This window comes from Rhipicephalus sanguineus, chromosome 3, assembly GCF_013339695.2.
Source record: "Rhipicephalus sanguineus isolate Rsan-2018 chromosome 3, BIME_Rsan_1.4, whole genome shotgun sequence".
Taxonomy (NCBI): domain Eukaryota; kingdom Metazoa; phylum Arthropoda; class Arachnida; order Ixodida; family Ixodidae; genus Rhipicephalus; species Rhipicephalus sanguineus.
The window spans coordinates 197,711,274-197,725,772 of record NC_051178.1 but is presented as its reverse complement, the minus strand read 5'-3'; the positions used below and the strand labels follow the sequence as shown (position 1 = coordinate 197,725,772).

At 46.3% G+C, this 14,499-nt stretch overlaps 1 protein-coding gene across 1 annotated transcript in view; it reads left to right on the top strand.

Annotated features, from left to right (window-relative positions):
• Positions 1 to 14,499, top strand: part of LOC119388020 (hemicentin-2-like) — a 68,466-nt gene that overhangs the window by 19,952 nt on the left and 34,015 nt on the right. The window contains exon 2 of the mRNA XM_037655624.2: positions 1,482 to 1,671. Within this exon, the coding sequence (XP_037511552.1) occupies positions 1,482 to 1,671 (190 nt within the window). The remainder of the gene's footprint in view (positions 1 to 1,481; positions 1,672 to 14,499) is intronic.

Here is a 14,499-nt window from a genome sequence, read left to right as displayed (position 1 = left end):
ACTTCGGCTGCCACGGTATCGACTTCGTTTACTTTTTTTTGTCCTGTTGGCGCCGTCATCTCGTCTACCCAAGTTATTAGCCGGATGCATGCAGTCCGTTTTTCTTTCTCTCTTTTCTCCTTCCGTTGTTTTTACACGTCCCGAGTTAATAAGCCTATCGAACGGAACCGCTGTGAAATGGATCTTCACGAAGCACACCACGCTGCACGCTTTCTGGCTTGGGGACACGTTGATCCAATTGCTGATTTCCATACGATAGCGCCATGTGCGAGAGACACATGAAGATTTGACGCCATGGCCTTTTTCGAAAACCCCACTAACTAATCTCGCTTCCGAGAACGAGCAATAGAGGGAAGGCACCCATTCTGTTTTATCGCCTTATCTACAGTTGTTCTTTCCCTCTTTTTCTCTTTTTTGTAATGTCGCCAATGACTCCGAAAGTTGCCGGATCGGTCTGCGCCTACATATGTCCGTTCGCCTTCCTCGCCACTAGTTGCTGTCATTCGATTGTTCTTTGCGACTTCTATTTTCTACGCCTCCCGATGAGACTTCGCTGCCGCCTTTTGCTGCCGAAATATTTGCTCCATTACTCTCCCTGCTCTGTCGCATATGCCCTCCCCTCCGCTTTCTTTTCTGACGGAGACGTTGAGACCAGTGTTACACTACACTCGCTGACTCTAGCCACAGCTTAAATCCCAGTGAAAGTAAACCACTATAACCGCTGTTTTGCTTTCGGCAGAATTAATTTATTGTACTCTTCCTTTCTTTTTCATCTTTCTCCCCTTGCCCCTGGTGTAGTGAAGCAAACCAGATATATTATTGGTTAACCTCTCGGCCTTTCCCTTTTGTATAGCTCTCTTGTTTCCTTCGATTGACAACCATGATGTGTTATGTTCCCGCAGCGCCACACTTTCTCTGAAACCCTGTCGAATAAGACCGGTCTACTTGTCGAAACTGTGGGAAAGTAAACCCTTCCGTTCTTGCTGTTTCCAACGAGGATCTTCTACTTTGCTGTTTGGATTCGCCTACGGCCACTTTCTCCATGGCGAAATATGCATACATATGGTGCACCATATATATGCATATACTGCCGCGGTACATAGGAATGCTTCAGTTTCAATAAGCCTGAGTTAACTTCCTGAGAGTACTTCTTTCTAATGACATCATCATTTACCGCACTTCGTGACTACATCCGTGCCGCTCGATGATGTCCACCGATTACGCTGCTGGTGTATTGCGGCGAAGCTCAACAAATGATGGATGGAGTAACGTCATAGCCCACTTTCACGTCATAGCGCACCGGGCGTATACGTCTGGTTGACCTCGCTTTCTTTCCCTTTCTATCTAATATGAATTCCTTCCGGGGAAAATCGCATTTACTAGGTTGTGTACTTATATGCTAATGTAGCCAGATAAATTTGCGTGTTTTAAGTGTCTGCCGGAAGTGTGAATTGCGTGGTTTCATGTTCTCATGCGTGCAGGCGATCCCTGGCAGCGGTAAGAGAGGCGGCGTGGGCTCATCTTACTTCACGGCTGGTTGCGATGTGTGGGAGTTCTGCGCCGGCGCCGCCATGATGCAGCAGGGCTACCGCGCCACAGCCACGCTCGCCTGGGCTCTGGTAGTGCTCCAGTGCACTGCGACGGTTTCAGCCTGGAGCATCGAGGATTATGGTGAGAGCTGCGACTGGAAATTTGCAGCTTTTGAGCGAAGTTGTTGCGCTGCCATGCTAGAGGACGCGGGTTTGATTTCCGGCACCGCACCGGCCGCATTTCGATAGAGGCGAAATGCTAAAACACTTGCGTACCGACATTTAGACAACGGGTGATCACAGTTGATGTGGAGTCCGAAACTACGGCATGCTTTATAATATCCTCGCGATTCTGGCACGCAAAGCCCCAGAATTCAATTTCAAGCATACTTCGAATTTGGGTGTTGGTAGCGCTGCATTTGAAGCATGCATTAGAACCGTCGGACATCGTTACTATAGGTCTATGAAGAGTAACCACCTGCGCGTAAGGCTCTACGAGGGCTCCTTTACATGTTATTATAAATGATCGTCTTCATAAGGCCCCTTTGATTGCTTAGGTGTTTTTCTACTAAATGCCAGCGTACGTGTCGTTTGAGTGCTTGTGCGGTTGCAATAGGTTTTCTCTAGTAACATCCATATTAACATCCGTGTTGACATTAAAGGGGCCCTGCAACACCTTTCTTAGTTATATTGGAATAGTCTCATTATTGACGTATGACTCTTCACGAGTCATATGCCGCAAAAATTTTTCGAATCCGACAAGTCTAAGTGGTGTTACCAAATTATAGAGATCACGTTCCGCAGCTTTCTCTCTCAACTCAACGCAGCGAGCGCGCGGAAAGCTGCGCGCGGCGTGAAGGGAGGGAGGGAGGGAGGGCGGAGGTGCGAGGAGGCGGCGTCAGCGCCGGCGGCATTTTTTTCATTTTTTTCTCTCTGGCGTCTCGGCGCAACCACGTGGTCTGTGGCGCCACTTCCGGTCGGCTCGCGCGGTCGTCGTCGAGCGGCGGAGCTCATGGCACCGTGTATCGCGCGTGCTTGAAAACTGCGAGTCGGTTTGGTAATGTTGGGTGTGCACCTCGAACTGCCGTAGTGTTTTCATCGCTCTGCCAACCATGGACGCAAACTTGCGTGCGCGTTTGAAGCGAATGACAGCTGAGATAGGTTTCGACCCACACTCCGATACACCGCCTCTTCGCACTGCTCGCGCTTGAATCGTATTCAACACGGCAAAGCTGCGTGCATCCTTCTCCCAGTGGCGGTACTTCGATGCTGTTTGCTCTTCGAATGCGGGCGCACAGCGAGTGCGGGCTGACAACAAAGAACTACAGACTAGAAGAAAGGATCGTGGGGCATCGGGCCGGCGCGGATCCATCCCCCGGCTGTCTGCAGCTACCGTGAAAATGCGAATCTGCTTGGTCGCTGTGTCGTGGTTTCTCGGGAACCTGAGACTACGGGGAGGATACGCCGAGGTACGGCTCGATGACATACTGAACAGACAGCGAACGGGACTCTCGCCATACAGCGAGCACAGGTATCCTAAGCTAGCCGGCGCCAGCATTGTTATCGGAGAAATGCTGCACCGCTGCCTCGGTCGGTCGTGAGAACGTGCCGACGATGCAGTTTCCAGCTGACGAGGCAACACTCGAACGGCTGCCACTCTCAACGGGAACCGGCGATGGTCAAAAGCGCAGAAATATTCACGATTTCGGCGCTGCACATGGCGAAGAAAACGCAACCACGCAACTACGAGCAGACGAGCTGTCGGTGAGACCGGAAGTGCTAATATTAATGTTTGTTCGGTGTTTTAAGGGTATAATACAATATAAACATACATATTATGTACTTATTGAACTCAAAATTAACAACTAAGGTAATAATGAGCGTGTTATCGTGATTAAAACATCAGCCAATGGTGGAACTGCCGACAATCGCGTCATATATTGCGGACTAATACATCATTTGTCGAGAGAAGAGGGAGCGATTTTCAGCTGACTTTGAGAATTTATTGTAAATTCCAGGCCGCTCGCTTCGCTATAATATTTGGCTCGCGTGTTCTTGGGAGCCTCGACTACCGATTGGCAGCGCTTTTTGACCCTGCTCAAAAAGTGTTGCAGGGCCCCTTTAAACTATTATTGAAAACAGTACTGCAGAAAGATGAAGACAATTTTTTTGATAAACATTTGTTGCAGCGGAGATTTGCAGTGTGGGAAAGGCTGTATCGAATGAAGGTAACAAATTAGAGTCATTGTCATTTACAAATCGATGAAATCAGCCTCTAGTGAACAACTGTTCGCTACAACCACGAGAAATCAGCACAAGTGTCGAAACTGCAATGCATTACAGATGGATGGTCGAATTCTGTTGGTGGGCAAAATACGGGGAACTTTCGCGCCTGCGCAGTATTGGTGCAGTGCAGTAAGAACGATTATCGAAAGAAGACACAGGCGGACCGGGAGCTAGGGCGGACGAACGCAAAACACCACAATGAACGCGACTGTAGAAGAACACTACTGAAGAATAAGATGGACACAAAGTATAGGCAAGGGTAATGGTGGAAGGAGCACTGTGAGGAATAAAAAGAAGAACGAAGGATGAACGAAGGAAGCGTAAATAAATAAAAAAAAAGAGAAAGAAGTCAGAGAGGAAAGTGCGAAGCCGCCAACGAGAGTGTCCGGAATGATTAAAAGCGGGTCACAATGCCAGCGACGGATGACAAGATAAACGGATGGGGACGGTGCCCGGGATAAAGGAACATTCACGGTCATTGTAGGACAGTAGGCGATGAACTGGAAGTGTAGGCGGGCGCTAATGATAGAGCTCGGGCACGACCAGGAAGTCACACACTGCGCACCTCTCGCTGCGCGAGAAATAAAGTTACAAAGACCGAAAGTTGGCCCTAGAAGGAGCGGGCGGTTCGCAGACTGCCAGAAAAAAGTGGCGAACACAATGAAAGCTGTCTTTTATTTTTCTTTCTTTTTTTTCTTCGCAAGCGCGCATTGTCGACGGAACGCGGAACAATGGCAAGACGATGATGTAGGAAATAGATGGAGCGAGCTGTGAGCGTATAGAAAAAAAAGCCGCTGCGGCGCTGCACTGAGTGGGAATGATGGGATAGAATAGCTGGTGGTTGATTTATTGAAAGTGTTTAACGTCACCTTGGGTTCGATGAACCGTACACGGAGTTCAAATTCTCCGTGTTGAATTCGAAGACCTTGATTCTTCTCTGCCTGCACGTAAAGGTACGTACATGATTGTTCTTGAATTCTGACCTCATCAATATCTCTGGCTGAAAGCTCGTTAAGATATAGCAATATCACTACCACTGATGAAAGAGAAAAAAAAAAAGCTCGCATACACACAAAGGTAACACAACCTACCACGTAGACATAATTGCATATTCACAGAACAGAAGAATGATTGTTTTAAATATACGCCAAGCTTAAAAGAAGCACTGTGTATGCTAAAGTATACTCACGAAGGAACCTGCCTTAGCGTGTCCGTCGTACTGGGAACAAAAGGTTGTAGACTTTTGTGTTAATTACCGCTCGCTGGCTCTGCGCACAATCAAAGCGACAAGCTTTCGTCCCGCGCGCCGGAACAGTAGGAAGAGAGAAAGTGACTCGTAGAAATTTATAAGAGTACCGCCTGCGAGCGCTGCTTTGATGTGGCTACTAGAATGGACGAACGAAAGAGGGAGACGAGGAGAGACCGCTTTGCGACTGTGTAGCGAGCATTGGGACGAGTCTAGAATTTCCGAGTGGAAGTGGACTGTAAGGGCAGCGGTCGGTTCAGATCCAGGCCGCGAATGAAAACAGTTCACCGCTGCTCCTCTCTCTCTGTCTCTCTCTCTCTCTCACTTTTTGTCTCTTATTTTGGCCATCCCTATGCTTCAGACGAAAAAGAGCGAATTTTCAAGGAGAGCGGAGCAGTTCATTTGCATGGAACTAACACCGTAGGGGAGTTGCTTGGCGTTCAGAGTAGTTCGTATTTTCGAGAAAAGAAAAGGCAGTCAGTTTTACCATGGGCTTTCCCGCGTTCCTTAGGAGAGGTGCATAGCTCATTCAAGAGGCATAGCATGACGTTGTGGTTCTCTTATCGTTTGTTCATTTCTTCTGCGCGTTCAGTTTGACACAGCCCTCCGTGGCTCCATCTCTGCCCCTGTGTGCGTGAATAGCGTGGGGATTTGCACACGCTGGTCCAAAGTATTGGCGCCCGACGATCACACGGCGGCACTGAACTCAAATTCTCGTGTAGAATCCCAGATCGGCGAACGCGTAGAGAGGAGCCTCTCTGTGCCATATTGTAGGTGCCACACGCCGTTTGATGTTTTCTGAAAAAAAAAAAAAGCTTATTTCCTGTTTTCTATGTACTTTTCGCTCATGCTTCTGCCCCCTTTTCAGTCCACGTCAGCACTGTTTTCCTTCTTTGACGCTGCTGAATCCTAATATATACGAGTCGCCTGAAAAGCTCGAGCTTGGCGCAATGCGAACTCACGCTCCAGGCCTTTCTCTGTTCTGGGCTGTTAGAGGTTTTCTTTTATTTTTTTTTATGTTCCACATTCCAAGGCTGCAGTCCCGCTCCGCGCTATCCTTCAAAACACGCGCACTCATTTGCCTGCTCTGGCGCACTCCAGCCGCGTCTGCCTGCCTTGGACATTCGCACAAATATGAACATGTCCTAGGAACCTGCAAGGAAGTAGAAGACGCTTGCACTTGCAAATTCCTTCGTGTGCCGTGGTCTGAAAAATATGCTCTAGACCTTGAGGTGTCCGCACGACTGGCTCTGCAAGAAGATGAAAGTGTTGCCTTCGCAAACTCGCCAACCTCACGAACACAACATTGGAGGTCAGTCTGGACTCGCCGTCCCGACGCTGTATTGTTCTGTGTCAGCAAGAATGTTAGCTTGCGGTTTATTGTCTATGTTCTTCAGTGTTATGCAATCGCACAGAACTTCTCTTTGCACCCAGGCGATATGCGCAACCCACAAATGGCGCAGTCGCGCCGACCTATATGTTTGAGTGGCCCTGAACACACTTCTCCTTCCACGTACGTGAATTCATGGTAAGGGTTTCAAGCGTTCCACATATGGTATGGCCTTGAATATTAAGTAACTGTTGTACTTGTATCTGACTGCTGCTGTCACTCCGTGCTCCGCATGCGGATATAGTAGGTACATTTTATTATTTTTTGTCATTCGACACCCGTGGCTTAGTTGTGACAGATGTGTGGAGATGTAGAGCGTTGGCATATTCGCTACTGTTCAACGAAGGGCTGCACTTTGCTGGTTAATACACGTAAACCCCGAGAGAGGGAAATAGAGGGGGAAGGGTTGGGAGAGAGGGAGATGAAAAGTAAAGGCAGGGAGATTAGCATGGTTCTGTTAACCGGCTTGCTATCCTGCAAAGGAGTAGTGAAATGTGGGAAAGAGGAGAGAGGGAGATAAAATAAAGAAGATGCATACGCAGGAAGCTCGGATTAGCTCATATCGGCCAGTGACCCTTTATTTCTTTTTTATATTTTATACGTACAGATATTTAGCACTGCGTATCCTAGCTCTCTTTAGAACCTAGAATATTTATATCTGAAGAAACATAAAGCGTCATGCTGGCTTGAAACACGTGGGTCTTCTTTTTCTTTCATGAAGGAGTACTGACACGAATTTTAAATATTTTTCGATTGTCACTCTAAATAAAAACACTGGTGTCGACAACGCTAAAAAGAGTATTGCGGTGCCTGGGAGTGCATCAAATATATTTTTAATACCGCTACCTTAAAAAAAGCACTTTCGGTTTGGATGTCGAGGCGCGGCTTCTTAGTGACGTGTCATCGCAGTGTGACGTCACAGGAAGACAGGAACTCACCACATACTAGCGGCAGATCAGTCATGTGCTCGTGGTGCACCTCAACAACGATGAGTGAATTATCGTCCAGTGATCCCGACAGGGATTTCTGTGATTTAAAGGGACACTAAAGAGAACAATGAGTCGGTTTAGATCGATAAATTGTGCTCTCTGAACTCTAATGTCGCTAATTTCGCCATCGTAGGCTTATTAATAGAGGAGAAAATCAAGTTCAAATTTCATTTTTAAATTTCGCGCCGAAATCTCTCTCCGTGACGTCACGGATTTCAAAGTGTATTTATCGTATTTCGGCGCCATTGGCTCAACAAAATTACTCCACACTTGGTATGTTAAGTCTATGGCCCCCTCAGGGGACAATGTACTTCATTTTTACCGATTAGGAACTACGTAGTCCCTAGTGGGCATCGTCAAAACATGTGACGTCATGGCAAATGGTGCGGAAACTTCAAGGTGGCGTCGCTACCCACATTTTGTTTTTGTGCGTTTTCTCGCTTACTAAACGTCTTCTCGCAGCTAGCATAGTGTTTTTTAGATTGTGAAAGAGTACTTTACTAATATGAGAAAAATCGTTTTGCTCTTTAGTGTCCCTTTAAGCTGCATGCAGTATGCAGAGTTGGCAAACTCAGTGGAACTGCGTTGACTCGTCTGGATAATGTTTGTTGCGGTGGGGCTGGCTTGCTGATGCTCAGCGAAGAAAACTTTAAAATCGAAGTAAAATATTTTACACGCGCTGTCTGACTCCGATGTGCGTTGAGCGTTAACACTGCATACCGAGGAAACGAAAAACGTCCCTTTTACGATGTCTCAAATTCGTGTCAGTACTCCTTTAAGGCCTACACACACGCAATTTTTTCTAAAGCGCTACGCAGCTACCCATTTTTCCCGTTCAACATAGCTATATAAGCGTTGTAGTCTCGTAGCTTCTTTTATTATTGTAACGTACTTACGTATGTTATATTTTTTTTCCATCAATGGGGGGTATCGCGTCACTTTTATCCTCATTTCTTTGCTCTTTATTTCAATGAAGCCTCGTCGCTTGTGTGCGCAGCACTCTAATTCGTCTTTAGCAACATCCCGGAAGTTCGGATTCTGACATGTTGAGAATCTCTAGGGAGTAAACAACCACGTTTTTTTTATTCATTTCATTTCCCCTTAATGCTTTTCTTCATTGCTTAGGTACGGCAAAGTTATTTATTCTGATCCTATACTACAGCCGTCAAGGAACTGGAGCTGCTTGTCTTGACACACAAGGAAAACTGACGACCAAAAGAACACCATAGAAAGTGTTCAGTATGGTGAAACCAGCGTTCGCGAGAATGAACGTTCTTGTTCCTTTTGTAAGGAATACTTAAATACCAAAGAAAACGCCTGCAAATTTCTCGCTGCTTTCGAGTCAGTTCAGATTGTACAGCAGCTGTCCCCAAAAAGGTGTTTGTGTGGAGCTCCATCCTCAAAACTAGACGAGTTTTCTTCTTCTTTTTCGACTACGTGGTTCTCTTGATGGGGAATTCTCTGGGACTTCTTTTACAGCCAGATTCCGCTTCTGGACGGATGCGCAGATTCATTTCCATCCTCCACATCACCGATTTCTTCGCAAGTTATTCGGTTGACCACATTATTATTGAACTTGCGTCCATTCTGTCATGCAGTTTCATACGAGTAGGTGGCATTGACTGAAGCTGCGAACGTTTCTGTGGCCTTTGGAGTCGAGGATAGAGATATGTGGAAGAGAAAAAAAAAATTTTTTTTGTCGAGTAGTTTGCAATGCGGAGCTTCGCAGATGACGCGACGCGCTGTAAGCTTGTAATGCTCCGTTCATCTTCGACACTTCACTGCGTTTACTGTCACACGTTCGATACAGATTGAGACATCTGACTATGTCCATTTTAGTTTCTACACAAGTTACATGAAAATACACTAGAGCTTTTGCAAGATATACCGCCACACCGATATTTTCAAGCATCTTTTTTTTTCTCCGATAACATGTCACAGGGTAACACCCACGAAAGAATGAAAAATATTTTCAAATTAACACACTGTTTCACGATTGTTGAACATATTAATTGGAGTTATAGGGTTCAGTTTTTATTCCTTAATTCTCTGTACTAACCTTTCCTATACACAACTATCTTGGTTCTTCAAATGCTTTCTATTAATGTGCAAATATAGAGAACGAGACTTGGACCCGAACTCATAAAACCATCATACGCTAAAATTGCTTGTAATGGCAATTTCAGCCACTCCTATAACGTGGGACGTACCGTTAGCGAAAAGAGCCCGCCCGCCACTATCAAATACACTTAACAGAGCTGTGTCAACTCAGACACTGACGTCTTTTATCAACCCAAATAATACATAGAAGTTTGATATCGCTATTGCTTCATACAATGACTTCATACAATGACTTCATACAATGGCAAGTAGGGAAGGAAGGAAGGAAGGAAGAAAACGAAGGCGAGAAGGCAGGGAGGTTAATTAGAAACATGTCCGGTTGGCTACCCTACGCTGGGGGAATGGGAATAGAAAGATGAGAAGCAGACTGAAAGAAACGAGTGAAGGAAATGGGCGATAAATGCGCTGACACGTAGTATGTGTCAGTTACACCATACAATAGTCGAAGGCGTTCACCCAGGCCCGTAGTCCTCAAAAAGCACTAAAGTGTTTTAGCTGCGTTGTCGACCGACGAGCAACGGAGATGATGCTCCAGAAGCATTTGCATGGAGAGCGATGTTTATAGAAGCGCTTCAGTGATCAAACCTATCATTCGCAACTGCAACAGGAAAAATAGCGAACACTAACTTTTACGAACGATGCATCAACCTGTACCCTGGAGTTTGCATGCCACCGCTAGAACACTTTCACGATCGCATTCAGACCACGCGCCTCATTCGTATGGCCGCTGCTCCAAAAGCTGTGTATCCTCCCAGCTGGCGCACGCAAGCTCCGGGCACATCCCGTGTGGCGATCTAAAGCGCGTTTCCAAGATTAGCGACGTGGGCGCTATTCATAGATTCTCATCGCGCACATAGAGACGAACGTGCGCGTTTCCTCTCACTCGCTATTTCAGCCATCCGCGAGATATTTCCGCCTCTTCGCGATAGCGATTCCTGCACGCTATTTTCTGAAGCTCTATAGCTTGAAGAGGAGAGACGTTTCGCCTTCGTTCGCGTCCTGTTCATTCACGTCAACGTCTTTGGCTCCTAAATATAGACGTGCGTGTGACACATAGGCAATCGTTTCTTTTCGCTGATGTAAAATGATTTTTTTGTTTCTCAGTTTATTATCTAATGACTTTTTAGGCATGCGTTTTTTGTATTAATGGCAATCAATCAGTCAATGAAAACTCACAAGGTCCCTTATGCATTCGCCTAAGATGACTAGAATGCGTTTATTTTTCCTTCTCACTCGATTGGCCCACGCCCCCGAAAGCTTTCTGCACCTAGCGCAGTATTGCAATGCCTCCCGGATCGAAGGCATTGGAAGCTATCTGCACCGCGCGTGCTTCGAGGATCGCCTCACCTATGACCAAACAACCATGTGATGTGATGACGTCATCACGACATGGCGTCACTTGAGGTGACGTCACTATGGCGGCATAATGACGTCGCAAATTTAGGTGGCCTGTGACATGACGACATAGTGTGGCAACATCACATGATTATGATTTTTTTTGCATCACTTCTGTCGACACCGACGCCGACGGTCGCCTTTCATGTGTAATGAGGCATCTAAGGCTTTCGCCTTAATAATTAAGATATCCAGGAACCGTAATAAAGTCAGGGTGTTGGCGGATGATTAATTACATTGCAAAGGCAGAAGCCTTTAACAGCTCGTGAGAAAACCATGCATGTGGTACAAAAATTCACATGACCATCGTGGCCCTCGAGGCGTGCGAGGCATGCGCGTTCACGTCGCCTTTGCGACGTTTGCGTGACTAACAAAATATTAAAAAGCGGCCTTCAAAAAAACGGCCTAAGAACGTGCAATTCGAGTTTCTGACCACAATCGAGGTTCCATTCGCGCTCAAACGAGGAATCGCTTTAAAAGCACTAACGAAGGAAATCGCCTTATACGCCCCAACAAACTCACTTTGCCAGGCAATAAAGAGAACTCAAGAAAGCAGGAGGGTGTCTTGGATCGAGGCCCTCAGAGGTCATCGCTAAGTTGTGGAGCTTAGGCGCTGTAAACAAGCCGCCTCTGTCACTGAGTTAGCACATCTAATTAAGGAACGCGGACGACAACGGAAGTGCGCGGAAAGGAACTCCGCTGTCATTTGGATTTTATCGCTGCCACAATTCTCGAAAGAGAACCGAGGCTACGTCCTTTGTAGCAGCTGTACAATGAGGATTTTTTTCCTTCTCAAACAAATAAACATGTCCCGTTCAGTTCTTGTTCTTTTTTTCCCTTCCGCTCGCTTCCTTTTCCGATCTCGTTCTCTTCCGAGTTCCGGAGGGTTACGTTTCTCCTCCGAAGATTCGACGACCTTTGCTGTACCTCCCACTGGGCTGCTCTTTTCGCGACACAATTACAAGGTGCCACACTGCTAACCATCGGCAATCTGCTAGTCCTCTAGCGCACTCAGCAAACCAGTTGGTAACCATTGTGGGAGCGTGTAAATGAGCGCAAAGTACTCTCTGCAAATAAGAGTCAATTGTAAAAGCAAGGCATCTTCGTTTGCGTTAATGGCCCTGAAGAAAGAAATGGCGCACGCTTGTGTACTCAGCCTGTTTAATTACCCTAACTAAAAAAAGCACGCTCAAAGGCGCTTGTAGAACTTCGCGTGTAATCATTATTTCGTTAAATTGCTTGTTTATTCGCGAATTTTTATTTCCCTTATGATTGAAATATTATGCAAAATATGCCACGTAATTTCTTGCGTGTAGTTGAGTTGTATTGGCTGCACCTTGTTCCATGCCACCATGGGCATCGGATAAGCGGCAGAGGTGAAACGACCCGTTTGAAGACATTGCTCTTGGGTAGTGACAACAGACAGCATCAATGTGATCAAGCGCAGATAATACAACTAGAATGGCTGGCCTGTATTTCAGTTTGTTTTTAACTGCAATGTACAGTCGCGCTCAGTATGACTTGCAACACGGGAGCGCGTGGCCTCACGAGTTTAAACATTGCGCATTCCTCCCACTAGCCCTTATTTCTACGACTAAACGCTGTTCTCTCACTGGGGGATGTTCCCAACAAGAAAATAACATTAGGTTACAGAAATGAAGCAAGTTGAAGTCGTGCGCAATCTTTAAACTCGTGAGGTCACGCGCTCCCGTGTTGCAAGTCATATTGAGCGCGACTGTACAAATTTGCCTTACGTAACTTGTCATTGACTATTCTCGAAGCTTCGTTGCGCGCGTGGAAGCGCATTTATATCTATGTAGCGATAAAAATGGAAGTATCGCATGACGTACTGCACCATTATTTCGTCATGCTTCTACCTTTATCTCATCGCGGAACCTTTTTGTTCCTGCTCACAGTAACGTCTCCTTGTATTTTATTTATTTATTTATTTATTTATTTATTTATTTATTTATTTATTTATTTAGTTATTTATTTATTTTACCCTCAGGGTACACAGTACGTTTCAGAGGGTTTTTTATTTATTTATTTTACACGCTCGTCGACGCATTTTCCATGACTTGCCTTTTGTTTGTAGCATCCCGCCGCGATCATCTTATTGGCCATCTTGACTTGACTGCGCAAGAGAAATGGGCGGACCGTGCGTCCCATATTCGGTAGGTAATGGGTTGGAATCGCCGCACAGCCAGTATACCATCAATGCTCCTAACGAGTAAAGACACCCCTCCAGCGATACTGCTCTCATACTCATCTCACAAGCCGCCCCATATAGACTTACAGGCCTCTCGGTGCCCCTTGTCTAAACACAGACGGCATCCTGATGGAACACTCGCCGTGACTCTGGGAGGCAGACGAGAGTTGCCGCCGGGTATACACCTGCCGGTGAATTAGGCCTGTTCCAGGCCAGGCGGGGCGCACTACGTTCCAAGAATGTTGGCGGCGACGCTACGCAACCTGCGGCTAGACCAACTATATCTCTTCTCTCTGTTCGAGGTCCCTGACCCTATCGCGAGACGTGCCCGGTGTTTCCCGTCCTGCGCCGGTGAGTGAGTGCACCGGGGGCAATACTGGAATCCGCAGCGCGACGCTAATAGCGTCACATTCCCGTTGTGGGCAACCATCGCCACACTAGACACACCCATGAGATGGCCCGAGGAGAGGGGAGAAACAGCGACGAACATGTAGGAGACGGCAATCGACGTTGCGGGCAAACAAACAACTGCGCCCACTTCTTGATGATCTACTATCGGAACTCTCCGCTGATTGTTGCTGCTATACGTACGACAGATTTATAATTAAGGTAGGGAAAGATCGAATTTCTATATATCAGAACTCGAGAGACCCTTAACACGTAAATACAGCGTGTTTCTGCTAAATCCTGCCAGGATCTATAAGGCTCTCGTGCGCATTGTTAAACAACTTAATTATATGCATATATATTATTATTTTTTTAATCCTAACAACCAAGTGGAAAGTGGTAGCCGTCGCCAAGAAATAGCGACAACAACTCCGTCAGTTATTTTTTTATATCAATAAAAGAAACAACATATACTGTTCGCTGTCCTTTTCAACAATTCAGAGTATTTTGTTCACCACGAGCTTAGGTAAAAGAAATAACAATAATTAGTTAACCAATTTTGAAAGTGCTGCTTTAAGTTCAACGTTTTCAATTTCTTCATCATGACGCCGCCTATACACGTCGACATCTCATGACAGTGGCGGTGAAGCCTACCGCCCCTAGGACTCTCAAGTAATCGCCATTTCAAGGGCCCACTGGTCGCCGTATTCGGAAGAATCACAGCATATCCACGGGGTGAATGATGATGAGTGGGGCGAAGCTCCGGAGGGAATCATCGGTAAACCGTGAAACTCTTCCGTGAAGTTCGCCCAGTACATCATATAAAGAGTGTGAAACACCGTGCATATATTAAACATCAAACTTTTATTGTGCTGTTGGTTCACGTGGTCCCTTCATTATCACCGCTTTCGAACAATGCACGGCGTTTACTGCACATAAAGCGTCCC